General features: G+C 59.3%; 3 protein-coding genes across 5 annotated transcripts; 2 read left to right on the forward strand and 1 right to left on the reverse strand.

The window, feature by feature from the left end:
• Positions 1-1,690: 1,690 nt before the first annotated feature.
• LOC133056149 (carbonyl reductase [NADPH] 2) lies at positions 1,691-4,066 on the forward strand. Of its 3 annotated transcripts, none has more exons than XM_061141252.1 (8): positions 1,691-1,817; positions 2,333-2,430; positions 2,535-2,689; positions 2,780-2,822; positions 2,911-3,010; positions 3,133-3,197; positions 3,490-3,526; positions 3,623-4,066. In XM_061141252.1, the coding sequence occupies exons 1-8, from the start codon at positions 1,766-1,768 to the stop codon at positions 3,724-3,726; spliced, it is 654 nt and encodes a 217-aa protein (XP_060997235.1). In that variant the 5' UTR covers positions 1,691-1,765; the 3' UTR covers positions 3,727-4,066. The 3 variants fall into 3 exon arrangements, with proteins under 3 accessions (XP_060997235.1, XP_060997236.1, XP_060997234.1); XM_061141253.1 differs by having other exon boundaries at positions 3,493-3,526; XM_061141251.1 differs by having other exon boundaries at positions 3,409-3,526; positions 3,623-4,064.
• A 2,381-nt stretch (positions 4,067-6,447) lies between these two features.
• DCXR (dicarbonyl and L-xylulose reductase) lies at positions 6,448-9,104 on the forward strand. The gene is made up of 8 exons (XM_061144491.1): positions 6,448-6,562; positions 6,640-6,737; positions 7,216-7,370; positions 7,478-7,520; positions 7,597-7,696; positions 7,797-7,861; positions 7,953-8,070; positions 8,190-9,104. The coding sequence occupies exons 1-8, from the start codon at positions 6,511-6,513 to the stop codon at positions 8,291-8,293; spliced, it is 735 nt and encodes a 244-aa protein (XP_061000474.1). The 5' UTR covers positions 6,448-6,510; the 3' UTR covers positions 8,294-9,104.
• A 964-nt stretch (positions 9,105-10,068) lies between these two features.
• On the reverse strand, positions 10,069-12,308 carry RAC3 (Rac family small GTPase 3). The gene is made up of 6 exons (XM_061144493.1): positions 12,186-12,308; positions 11,522-11,593; positions 11,212-11,329; positions 11,001-11,063; positions 10,432-10,591; positions 10,069-10,301 (listed from the first exon to the last, which is right to left on the reverse strand). The coding sequence occupies exons 1-6, from the start codon at positions 12,218-12,220 to the stop codon at positions 10,171-10,173; spliced, it is 579 nt and encodes a 192-aa protein (XP_061000476.1). The 5' UTR covers positions 12,221-12,308; the 3' UTR covers positions 10,069-10,170.
• Between the last annotated feature and the right edge of the window lie 515 nt (positions 12,309-12,823).

The raw sequence follows: 12,823 nt of genomic DNA on the forward strand, positions 1-12,823 counted from the left end.
AAGAACGTCATTGGGACAACTTATGAAAGCTGAATGAGGGCTGAGGACACGTGGTAGGGACACATGGTGTTATTCTCCTGACTCTGATGGTTATGTTGTATATATGTTGTGTTGGTGTGTGTTATGTTGGGGTTTTGTTGTATTTATTGTGTGTTTTTGTGGTTGTATAGGACAATGTCTTTGTTCAAAGGAAACAGACGCTAAGTTATCTGGGGGTGATGGAATGCTAGTTTTGCAAATTTCTCTCAAATGGTTTAGGGAGAAAAGTTCCTGCTATCCTTGCAACTGAATTGTTTCAAAATAAATATTATCTTTAGCGTTTGAAAATGTGTCTGGAGAAAAAAAAGAAAATGTGTCTGGAGTGTAGTGATGGCCTTGGTTGAGTGGGGCAAGTGCTGCTGGGGTTTTGTTTGGGGTGGGGATTGATGGAGGTAGGGAGACTTTTTAAGCTATGGGCATTAAAGAGAACACTCCCCAAAAGGACCTCTGTGAGTAGATCAGGCAGTGTGTGTGTTGGGGTGGGGGGGGGGGGGGGTAGGGCTGGAGTATGCCACAACCAATGGATGTTTCTTTTCATCAGGCCACTTGGAGGTTAGCTCCCAGGGCTCAGGAATGGGCTGGGAGCAGATGTGCTCTATCCTGTGGTCTGGTCCCATGAAGAAACCTCCTGGTCACACTGCATATGAGGACTCAGCTCTCTGTTGCTCAGGGCATCCCCTGTTGTGTATTCTGGGCCAGCTCACTCATGCACAGAATTGATCGTCAGTTTTCCACTTCCACAGTCTGCATCCTAAGTCTCTTTTAAGAATGTTTCTCTAGCTTTGCACAGTAGCAGTACCATAGCCAATGAGGTTTATCCAATGCGTGATTATGGCTAATTTGAAAAAGAAAAAAAAAGAATGTCCTGGGAATTTCCTGGTGGTCCAGGGGTTAGGATGTTCACTGCCAGGGCCCAGATTCAGTGCCTGGTCTGGGAATGAAGATTCTGCAAGCAAGGCAAAAAAAAAAAAGAATGAGTTTCTGACAAGTGTGAGGGAAGAAAGCCAGGTTGGATGTGTTACCTGAGTCCCTGGCAGGGCAGGGACCGCCTTCCTTTTAGTCACTGATGAATTCACAGGATCAAAAGAGCAAGCTCATCTGGGCCTCCAGGAGTCAGGGAGATCTCAGAGACGTGGGATGGATTTTCTGGCAGGAGCCCTGAATGAGAGTGAGGTGTAGGTGGCTGGGGCCCACAGGCATATCTGAAATGTGAGAGTCCGAGACTGGCAAGGGGCAGGTGAAGAAGATTCCCGAGGCCAAAGTGGCCACCAGACTGGGGCATGGTGTGATCCAGGTCGGCAGGTGCAGGGGGCCAGCCTGAAGCATAGTGTTTCTTGGCCGTCACCCCAGCGCACCAGACTCAGCGCTCTCAGGGACCAGTTCCAGGCCATCTGCTTCCAGCCAGCCAGGACGGGACATGTTCCACACCCTAGGGTTTATTTCTTTTTTTTTTTTTCCTAGGGTTTATTTCTAATTTGTTTTCCATACCCGGGTTGGAGCTTCTGGCTGGCCCCTTTGGATTGTGGGTAAGGAGGGCGACCCCTTCCAGGGAGGCAGGTTTCTGTAAACAGGAAACAGAAGCTGTGCTGATGCCTGGCCCCGCCCGATGTCCCTAGCATCCCCTTCTCCAGCCAGCCCCACCCCAAACTGCCCAGCCTGCCCCAGCCCTGGCCTATAAAATCCCCACACCCTCATTTCCAGTTGAACAGTGGCTTAGAACGGCACCATGCAGCTGAATTTCAGTGGCCTTCGGGCCCTGGTGACAGGAGCAGGAAAAGGTAGGTGTGAGCTGGGCAGGTGGGGGTGTGAGAGGAACTGAGGTTAGAGAGCAAAGTGCGCAGACCCAGAGCCTCGTGTTGGGGCCTGCATGTCCCCTTTGTGCCTGTCACAGCCTGCCCTGCCAGCAAGTGCCCCCCCACTCCAGCCACCGAACCAGCCAAAGTGGACCTGCACTGCTCCCTACCATCCAGCAGGCCCCACTGGGACAGGACACTAGCCTCTCCTTGGTCAATGCAAGAGCCTGAGAGGACGGCCCTCAGACTCAAGTCTGGGCAGATGGGGGCACATCTAGCCAAGGCCTCTTCCTTGGGCCCAGCAGGAAGGGGCTGCCCTCTGGGCCTCCCTTGGCTGGATTCTAGTTGTCCAGATACCTGCCTCCCGCCACCTCCTGGGCCAACACCCCTCTAGCCAGCACCCTCTCATCACTCTTTCCTGAGCAGCATATCTGCAGCCCCCACTCGCAGTCTTGGTCCAGATTTGTTGGGCCATCTTCCTGCCTGGTGAACCCCTTTAGGGATCGGACGGGACACGGTGAAGGCCCTTCATGCCTCAGGAGCCAGAGTGGTGGCTGTGAGCCGCACCAACGGTGACCTGGTCAGCCTCTCCAAGGAGGTAAGGTGTGCAGGCCTAGCGTGACCCGGGGCTGTGACCCTTGGGGATGCCTCATAAGCCTGCCAGGACCACCCCTTTGGTCACCGGCCAATGCCTCCCCACAGTGCCCCAGGATAGAGCCTGTGTGCGTGGACCTGGGTGACTGGGAGGCCACGGAGAAGGCTCTGAGCGGTGTGGGCCCTGTGGACTTGCTGGTGAACAATGCTGCCGTGGCACTGACGAAGACTTTCTTGGAGACCACCAAGGAGGACTTTGACAGGTGAGGAGGAGGAAAGGAAGTTGACAGGAGAGGGCTGCCCAGGACAGGGTTCGGGTGTGACCGTGGTCTAACTGTCTGCTGTCTCCCCAGGTCATTCAATGTGAACCTGCGCGCTGTGTTCCAGGTGTCCCAGGTGAGGCGGTGGGAGGCTGTGGCTCAGCACTGACATGGCCCAGGTGGGGGTGCGGTGGGCTCAGGCCGTCCCCTGTCTTGGCTTCCAGATCGTGGCCCGGGGCATGATCAGCCGTGGAGTGCCTGGCTCCATTGTCAATGTCTCCAGCATGGTGGCCCACGTCACCTTCCCCAACCTAGCTGTCTACAGTGAGTCCCTCTGCCCAGTCTTGAGCCCCTATTCCGGGCAGGAGCAGTTGGGCTCCCGGGCTGGGCCTCATGCAAAGCCTGCTGAAACCTTAAGGATCCTCAGTGCTGCCTTCTCCTCACAGGCTCCACCAAGGGTGCAATGACCATGCTGACCAAATTCATGGCCATGGAGCTGGGACCATACAAGGTAGGCATGGGGGCCCTGGGGGTGCCAGGGATCCAGGCCTGAGAAGGCACGCAGGGTAGGGGTCAGGTGGGTGGTGGTGGGCAAGGCTGGGGCCTGGGGATCAGAACAGGTGTAGGGGGCTTCAAGGGGTGAGTGAGCAAGCTCAGTGGGGGCCGTGAGGGCGGGGTTCGGACGCCGTCTGAGGCCGCCCCTCTGGCCCCTCCGGCCCCAGATCCGGGTGAACTCCGTGAATCCAACGGTGGTGCTGACAGCCATGGGCCAAAAAGCCTCGGCTGACCCTGAGTTCTTCCAGAAGCTGAAGGAGCGCCACCCGCTGAGGAAGTTTGCAGGTCAGTGGGGCTTCGCGGAGTGGCGGGCCCAGCTGGAGCTGCTGGGCAGAGCCAGCCCGGCCGAGCCGCGCTGACCCCGCCCCCTACCCGCTGCAGAGGTGGAAGACGTGGTGAACAGCATCCTCTTCCTGCTCAGCGACCGCAGCGCCTCCACCAGCGGGTCGGGTATCCTGGTGGACGCCGGGTACCTGGCTTCCTAGAGCGCCACGCCTCCACGCCTCACCGCCCCGCCCTCAGGCCTTCAGGGCCACCAGGCAACTCTTCTCCACGCCCTAGACCACGCCCCCTACGCCATCCACGCCCACGCCCAGACAACGACCTGCATGCCCCGGCCCAGGGTATGGTCCCACCTCCACGACACAACTCGGCAGCGCCCCACCAGCCTGCAACCCCATACCTGCCCCACCCCGCCCACCCCCCGAACCAGACCACATTCCTCCACACCCAATATGTGGGTGCCAGGAGACCCAGTCCCTCCTGATCCCACCCACTGTGTGGTCCACTGTGCGGTCCACTGTGCTAGGGTGGATTTGCCTAAATAAATAGAAGCCATTCTCCTGAAACTAGTAGCCTTGCCTGGGCTCTAGATGAGCTTGCCCCAAGGGCAGGGAGGGGAGGATCAGGGACTGAGCCGCACAGGTTAATCTTACAAGAGGTAGAGAAGGGGCAGATCCAAAGCCAAAGGAATTCCACAGCTGACCCCTGATTTTGATCTGAAGGGCTGTGTTTTTCCTTGTCTTTGTTGTCCATGCCCCTGATACACCCAACCTTCTCTGTGCAGAGGGCAGCCTGCACCCAACTTTCCTTCCCTGTGGTTCTGGATCTGACCTTCAGCCCAGCACCCCCTGCTCTGACTACCTTCAGTTGGAGAAGGAAGAGGGTCTGAGGAGCTGTGGGGAGATGCTCTGGGCCATCCCTAGGGAAGATGGGCCTGAGCTCTTAGTCCTGGAGTAAAGGAGGTAGAAGGGTGGTGCTGGACCATTATAGTTTACCTAAGCCTGAGAAACCCAGTTTCACCTTGGGGCACACCTTCCCCCACAAGACCACCCATGAAGAGGGCAGCCCCAGCTAGGGAAGTGTCCAGAGCTGCTGCCATGCCTACTGTTCCTGGCCTGACCCCAGACACAAGAGCTCTGCAGCTGGGGCAGCTAGAGGGTCTCCCGGGCCCTGCTGGGATTCAGTTGTGCTTGCCCTGGTCAGCTTCCTACCCATGCCATCTGAGTGTGTGATGAGGGCCTGAGGTGGTCAGTCAGCTGGCCTGGTGCAGTGTATAACCCTGGGAAAGGGGGCAAGAGACAAGGGGCTGGGGTGGGGCCATCCAGGCAATGGTAGCACTGGGTTGAGAGAGTAAAGGGCAATTCTGCTCAGCTTCAGGGCTAGCTTCAGGGCTTCCAGGGCAAGGTCTGTGCCAAAACTGATCTGGATCAGTGCAACTGGCCCACTCTGGGAGTTGCTGATGGACAGGAAAGCCTGGCGTGCTGCAGTCCATGGGATCGCAGAGTCGGACACAACTGAGCAACTGAATTGAACTGGCCCACAGAGGATCACCGGACAAAGAAAGGATTTGGACACCATTCTGGGGGGACAGGAAAAGCCAGTGAAGGGGTCTAAGCTGATGTGCCTCTCAGGAAGGACAGGCTGGGAACTGTCCCCCCTCCCCTCCACTCCTTGCCCCTTGGCTTCTGGCAGGCAGATGGCAGGGTCCAAGGTTAGGAGCAGAAGGCAGGGTTAGGTGGGAGCCCAGAGGGGATGGGCAGTGGCACATGACCAGGTCTGGTAGGGAGAACTCACTTGGTGATCCTCCAGGGACTTCTCAAATCTGTGCCTCCTGCTGCCCCCAGGCCACCTTCTCGCCAGACAATCCACCCCTCTGGGCCCAAAGCCCTGCAGAGGCCCTGCAGTCACCAATTCCTTACATAATCCTGGCCAAAAAAGGCCCTCAGGGCAGTTTTGAGACTTTCCCACCATGATCCATAGCACAAAGTAGATTTAAGAGATGGAACCAGTGCACACATGCATGGACACATGTGCACATGAACATCTCTAACTGACCCAAAGCTCCAGGAAGCAATGCTTGCCCTTGGGGGCCACTGGTACCCTGATGACCCCAATCCTAGCCCATCCCAACCTATCCTAGTTTTTGAACTACTAGTGACCTTCTGTTGGTGGGTTGGACAAGTTAGTGTTTCAACACCCTTGCAGCTAAAGTGCACTTTTGTGGTCCTTGGCCTCTACTTCAGGCTTATCAGTTTAGTTCAGTCACACAGTCTTTTCCGACTTTTTGTGACACCATGGACTACAGCATCCATGGATTCCCTGTCCAGAACCAAATCCCAGAGCTTGCTCAAGCTCATGTCCATCATAGGTGATGCCATCCAACCATTTCATCCTCTGTCGTCTCCTTCTCCTCCTGCCTTCAATCTTTCCCAGCATCAGGGTCTTTTCCCAGGAGTCAGTTCTTCGCATCAGTTCTTCTTCAGGCTTATAGGCTTGTCCAAACCCTTTCACTCTAAGCACTACAAGTGAGCTGCTCCCAGGTTTGGGGGAGGGGAACATGTGATCTTTTTAGCCAAACTTTTATTCTCAGAAACAAAAAAGGGGTTAGCACTGCGTTCTCTTTCACGTTCTTTCCGGTAAAAATTACCATATCTGGTTTTATTTATTTATTTTTTTGTAATAACCTACTTGGAAGGGAAAAATGTTGGCGGGGCCCGCTAACATTTCTCGCCGGGTTGAAGGGCTACAGAGAAGGCAGTTGGATAAACTCTGCCCCAGGGTCTGGCGAGGACCCTGTGTGCCTCCCCTCGGCTGTGCCCACTCCTTTTGGCCAATTGCCCCCGCGGGAGACCACTATTTGACTATCCCCGCCCACGGCGGGACACCACCCTGCGATTGGCCTGCCGCGCCCCGCCCCGCGCCCCGCCCCGCGCCCTTCTGAACCCTGGAGCGCCGCTCAAGGTTCGCAGTACGGCAGCCGGGACCTCATGGATCTGAGACTCGCGGGGCGCCGGGCGCTCGTCACGGGGGCGGGCAAAGGTGGGCCTGGGGAGGTGGCGGGGGCCGGGAAAAGGTGGCCGGGGGTGGGTACCCTCACTCCTCCGTGCTCCTCGCAGGCATCGGTCGCAGTATTGCCAAGGCGCTACACGCGGCGGGCGCGCGAGTGGTGGCCGTGAGCCGGACCCAGGCCGACCTGGACAGCCTGGTCCGCGAGGTAGGCGCTGCCCTGTCCCAGCCCAGGGGGCAGCAGTGGGGAGCTGAGGGCGGCCAAGGAGGGACACACGGGAGCTGGGCGCTGGTGCTTACCAAGGACTCTTAGCACCCCCGCCCCTCGCCGGACGCGCGGAAGAACGATGATTCTTCCTGGACTTGGAGGAGGCAGAAATGGCTGCTTTGCTGGGCCAGAGGCGCTCGGGCGCTGGGAGGAAGTTGACTGGCTGGAGGCGGGGCTAGATCCCTGATCCTGAAGCCCCTAGTTGAGTTGCCAAAAGGACAAGTTAACCCTCCCCCGACAGCATCCTGGGAGACCCAAAAGGCGACTGGTTCCCCAGGGACCCCTAACCCCCTATCCCTGTGAGACTGAAAGGTCACGAAAACACAGTCCCTCTCACTTGAATGGGAGAGGCCCAGCTGTACCCTTTCCAGGGCATGGAGACTCTGGTAGATGTGCCCCCATACCACATAATATACAGTGTCCCGGGGTGGAGACCGTGTGCGTGGACCTGGCTGACTGGGAAGCCACGGAACAGGCGCTGGGAGGTGTTGGCCCCGTGGACCTGCTGGTGAACAATGCAGCTGTGGCGTTTTTGCAGCCCTTCCTGGAGGTCACCAAAGAGGCATATGACATGTAAGTCGGGGCGGGGGGGGTGCGGGTGGAGGAACACCGTTGGGGAAGGGCTGTCTCCTGCTGCAGCAGCCTCAGTCCCTGACCAGGGTCTGTCCATCTGCCTCCAGGTCTTTCAATGTGAACCTTCGGGCGGTCATCCAGGTGTCCCAGGTGCGCTGGCTTCAGGGCAGGACTGGGAACTGCTGGGTGATGCCAGCCCTGCCTCATCCTTCTTCTGCAATTTCAGATTGTGGCCCGAGGCCTGATAGCCCGGGGAGCCCCAGGGGTCATCGTGAATGTTTCTAGCCAGGCCTCCCAACGGGGACTGACTAACCACAGTGTCTACTGTGAGTGAGGCCCGGCTGTGCCCTGCCCCGACTCCCCCACCCCCCCACCCCCCATCTGAGCAGGCAGCTCAGGCTCCACACATGCTGTCCATCCTCACAGGCTCCACCAAGGGTGCCTTGGACATACTGACCAAAGTGATGGCGGTGGAGCTCGGGCCACACAAGGTGAGCCCCAGTGGGATGCCTCCCATCCCCCAGTCCATGTGCTCAGAGAGCCTCAGCCCATCAAGTTGACCCCCTACCTGTGCCAGTGCAGATCCGTGTGAATACAGTCAACCCCACGGTGGTGATGACACCCATGGGCCAGGCCGCCTGGAGTGACCCTCAGAAGGCCAAGGCCATGCTGGACCGCATCCCCCTTGGCAGGTTTGCTGGTGAGTTGGGCAGGAGCCCGGCTGGGAGTCATGCCAGTGGCCTGCTCAGGTGAGGGGTGGGAGGGAAGGACAAAGGGCAGCTCCTTTCATGCACGTCCTGAAACCAACCTCGTCCACAGAGGTGGAGAACGTGGTGGACACCATCCTCTTCCTGCTCAGTGACCGCAGCAGCATGATCACAGGCTCCACTGTGCCGGTGGATGGGGGCTTCCTGGCTACCTAAGCACCCCCCTCCATCCCCACACACCCCTGTTCCAAGTTGAACCCACCTTTACCCCCATTCCCCTTCCCCATCTCTTCAGTAAACATGATTCTTCTGTCCAGCCTGCACATTCACACCTAGGCCGCAGTCATGTGGCCAGAAGATGCAAAGCTCAGAGCTGAGCATGGGGACAAGTCCCAGGTAGAGACACCCGTTCAGCTCACCCTGGGCCAGTGGCAGCCTGGCTCTCCTGCCAGAGATTGTTGGGCCTGGCTAAGTCCCTGGCAGGTATATAGGACTTTCCAGAAGGCCAGCTCCTAAGGAGGGTAGTGAATTTGACCAAGGATGATCTTCGGCCCTGTCCAGAAGCCTCTCGGGTGGAAGTGGTGGTGTTTTCATATGAATGATCATTGGTATTCCTTAAGTCAGCGCGGAAGACAAAAGTGAACTGAGCAGGCTGTGTGCTGGAACTTCACTACTTTGTTCACGGTTGAACGACTTTGCCGAATCAGGTGGTGGTTTTCAATTACTGAGAGAATATTCCCGCAGCGTTCTGAGTCCTTCACCATGTACTAGGCATAGTCCAGGTCAAGATCCAGCTGTAGAATTTGCCACCTTCCATGGTGACATATTCCCTTCTGTTTGATGTCCTTGAGGTGGAGCTGACACAGAGATGTCTGTCCTCCACTTTTCCATGCTGTCCTCACCACACAGATACAAAAGGCTTACACCCCAAAGCACAGATGATAGTACGTGTACGAAAATATTTAGGAAGTGATGGGTTTTGAGTATTTGTTAATTTCATTTTTAAATACAACTGATTTCAAGTTTATGTAATTCTTAACAGTGGTTACTTAAAAACTGGCTAGCAGAATTCCTGAAATCCAGCAGTCCACCCTCTGCACACCACTGCGGGGGAGCTGAGTGTCACTTAGCTTCATGTCACGTATCTGCCCAGACTGGTGCCTTGCAGGCCCCAGGGTTGATGTCCTGGTGACAGGCCGGGCCCACCCCTCACCTCCTGCCATGTCTGCCCAGCAAAGCCAAACTGTTGACCTGTCTGCCACCCTTCCTGTCCTGTCCACACCTCTGGGGTTGTAGGACACCCTTGTTCTTTAGAGTGTGTCTTCATGAACACTCAGTTGAGTGGCCCCTGGCCTTGGCCTGGGCTCCACAGGGCCCCCTAGGGCCTGACTGCAGACTGTCCTGCGCCACCCCTGGGAGCTGCTGAGGGGTGCTGTGCCCTCCCGGAGGTCTGAGGTCAACACAGGAGGGGCTTGCTTTATGCAGAAGGGGCCAAGCACACTGGCTCCCACCCACTCCCACACTCACTGCCACTCCATAGGGTCCCTCCTATGGAGGCAGAGGACTCAACTGGCCTTGTGCTGGGAGCCGGGGAGTGTCAAGCTCACTGCTCTGTACCCTTGGCTGGCAGGGGCTGGGGGCCTAGCACCCCCAGGGTGGAGGAGTCGGCAGGGAGAGACCCGGGCAGGGCAGGGAGTGAGATAAGAACAGGAGATGATGAAGAAGGTTTATTGTATAAAATAAGAAGGGGCTGCCCCATCCTGGGGCACAAGGACAGAACCCACCCCCCCAAACTCCCCCATCAGGGAAGCCCATCCTGGGGCTGCCCCGGACCCACCCCTACAGCCTGAGGGAGACCCTGCTCCCTTCCGGCCTCCCGTGGGGGCCAGGGGAGGCTGGAGCTGCGCCTCTACGAAGACGAGGCAGAGCAGACAGGACCCCCATGGCCCCCGCATTGCCCCGGGAGCAGCAGCCTCATCCCCATGCTTCTTCCCCCTTCCCACCCCCACCACTCCCCCACAGCGGACTCAAAGACACATCTCAACACAACAGATACAGGCAGGGAGGGGGCTGCTCTTCCGGAAGTGGGGGCTCTAGAAGACCGTGCACTTCTTCCCTGGCTTTTTCACAGGGGGCGGGCAGAGCACAGCCCGAATGGCCTCGTCGAACACTGTCTTCAGGCCCCGCTGGGTCAGGGCTGAGCATTCCAGGTACTTGACAGAGCCTGGGATCGGCCAAGAAAGGGGGCCGTGAGGAGAGGTATCGAGGGTTGGGGGGAGCGCAGGCTAACGCTGTGGCTGGCAGAGCATACTCCTCTCCCCCCTGCACCAGCAGGCCTGGACGGGCCCACTCACCGATCTCTCGGGCCATGGCCAGGCCCTGGGGGTAGGTGATGGGTGCTAGCTTCTTATCCCGCAGTCGCTCGATGGTGTCCTTATCGTCACGAAGGTCCAGCTTGGTGCCCACCAGGAGAATGGGCGTGTGCGGGCAATGGTGCCGAACCTCTGGGTACCACTGTGGGAATGGAGGCTCTGATCCCTCCCTACCCCTTGAGGGCCTTGCCCTCAGCCTGGCCCAGAGCAGGCCACAGCTCTCAAGGGCCCGTTCCTTGTGCCTAGACCCACACTTAGCCCTTCTTGCTTCACAGGGCAACCATTAGGTCTGGTAAAGCAATGACCAAGAACAAAAATATGCTGCCAAGAAGCTTCCAAGCTCATCAGGGCCTCGCAATCAGGGCCCTCCTTTCTCTAAGAGCCGCACTCACCACCCCTACCCCGAGTGGAATAGGCATCTCTTCTGCCTCTAAAGAACAATTTGCCTCTGTCAGGCCTTCAAGCAAGAGACCCTGCCTTGTAAGGACAAGTTCTCTGGGCAGTCTCCACCCCTCCCAGGAAGACCAACCCGGCTTCCTGCCCTGCCCTACCTTGGCTCGAACATTCTCAAAGGAGGCTGGGCTCACCAGGGAGAAGCAGATCAGGAAGACGTCCTTGGGAGGAAGGGAAGGAAGGAGAGGACCATGTGGGAAGTTTCAAAAGGCTCTGAATGGCCTCAGACCTCAACATACACACGCACCAGGCCCTTGGGGCCTCTACCCAAGCCACCCAGCCCCTGCAGGCACCCCTGTAGTCCCCTACAGTTTGGGGGTAGGAGAGTGGCCGCAGGCGGTCGTAGTCCTCCTGCCCGGCGGTGTCCCACAGCCCCAGGTTGACGGGCTTCCCATCCACCATCACATTCGCAGAATAGTTGTCGAAACTGCAGAAACAGAGAGATCCGCCAGTGTTTGCGTTCTCAGTCCGGCACAGACCTGCAGCTCTGTCAGCACCTTGCTCCACCCCAGGAACCCAGACCAGGGCCACTTGGGCCCCACCTCGAAGCCCAGGGGAGCTTCGCGCACAGGCGCCCACACCCTCTGCTCCCCACCGCTGGACCTGCCCGCTTGCTCACACTGTGGGGATGTACTCTCCGGGGAAGGCATTGGTTGTGTAGCTGATCAGCAAGCAGGTCTTCCCCACGGCGCTGTGGAGAGAAGGCGAGCCCACGTTGCCCCCAGGCCCATCTCTGCCCTCCGCTTAGCAAGGGCAGCCCACTCCCACGGTCCTAGGGTGGGGACAGGGGTGCTTGCCCAGCAGATCCGCAGTGAACGAGGGACAGAGGAGGGGGACCAGGACAGGTGGGCTTCGGAGACAGAGTGGTGGGTGCGGGCTGCGGCAAGCCGCCTCAGCGCCCCAGGCAGGTGCCGGGAGGGTGGCACCCGCTGAGGGTTCAGCCCAGGTGAGAGCCCTGGCCCCACCCACCCGGAGGCCGGGCGGGGCCGCGGGCAGCTAGCAGCATCAGGTGGGCCTGGGCTGGAGGCCTGCGCCGGGCGAATAGCCGGGACCCCGCCCCACCACGTCCTCCTGCCCCTGCCCGGTCCCCGGACGCCCACAGGCCGGTCGGGGGCGCGTCCGGGCCGCCGCGCCTGGACCCCGAGCCAGGATCCCTGGTCTGTGCGCGCGCCGCCCCCTCCGCCCCGGCCGCGCCCCGGAGCCGCGCGCCCTGCCCAGGAGGATCCCCAGGGCCAACCCCGCCGGGCAAACCCGGCCGAGCGGCCTCCGCGCCGCGTACTCACCCGTCGCCGACCACCACACACTTGATGGCCTGCATGGGCGCGGGCCGGGCGGGCGCGGCCGCGAGCCGAGCTGCGGAGAAATGCCCGGCGCCGCAGCGGCCGCGGACCCGAGCCGAGCGCCGAGCCGAGCGGCCGGAGACAGCCGAGCGCTGACGAGCGCCGGGCGCGGAGACAGCCGAGCGCGGCCGGCAGGGCGGGCGGGGGGCGCGGACCAGCCCCGAACCCGGGCCGACGCGCTTTCCAGAGAAATCTGGTGAGGGGCGGGACACAACGAACCCCTTAGCGAGTCTGAGCCCGGGCAGGCCCTCCCCGGTTCCCTGTGACCCACTTCATGGGGTGAGGGCAGCGCAGGCAGGCGGCTCCCACCCACCTGGACAGGTTGTGGTCGGTAGGCACAGGGTTTCTTCGAGGCAGAGCACCCCCAGGGCCCACCTACCCTCCAACCAAAAGGCAGCTGGTGAAAACTCGGGTGTTTGCTGTCAAACACCAGAGACCCTCAAAGCCGGCAGCCCTCTGCGCGCCCCCCCCCGCCCCCCGATCCCCATCCCCTCCTATCCGCTGCAGTTAGCCAGACCATCCCCACCTGATAGCAGTTAGAAGGGGTGACCCAGCCACACCTGGAGGGCCGGCCTTTCCTG

This window comes from Dama dama, chromosome 5, assembly GCF_033118175.1.
Source record: "Dama dama isolate Ldn47 chromosome 5, ASM3311817v1, whole genome shotgun sequence".
Classification (NCBI taxonomy): Eukaryota; Metazoa; Chordata; class Mammalia; order Artiodactyla; family Cervidae; genus Dama; species Dama dama.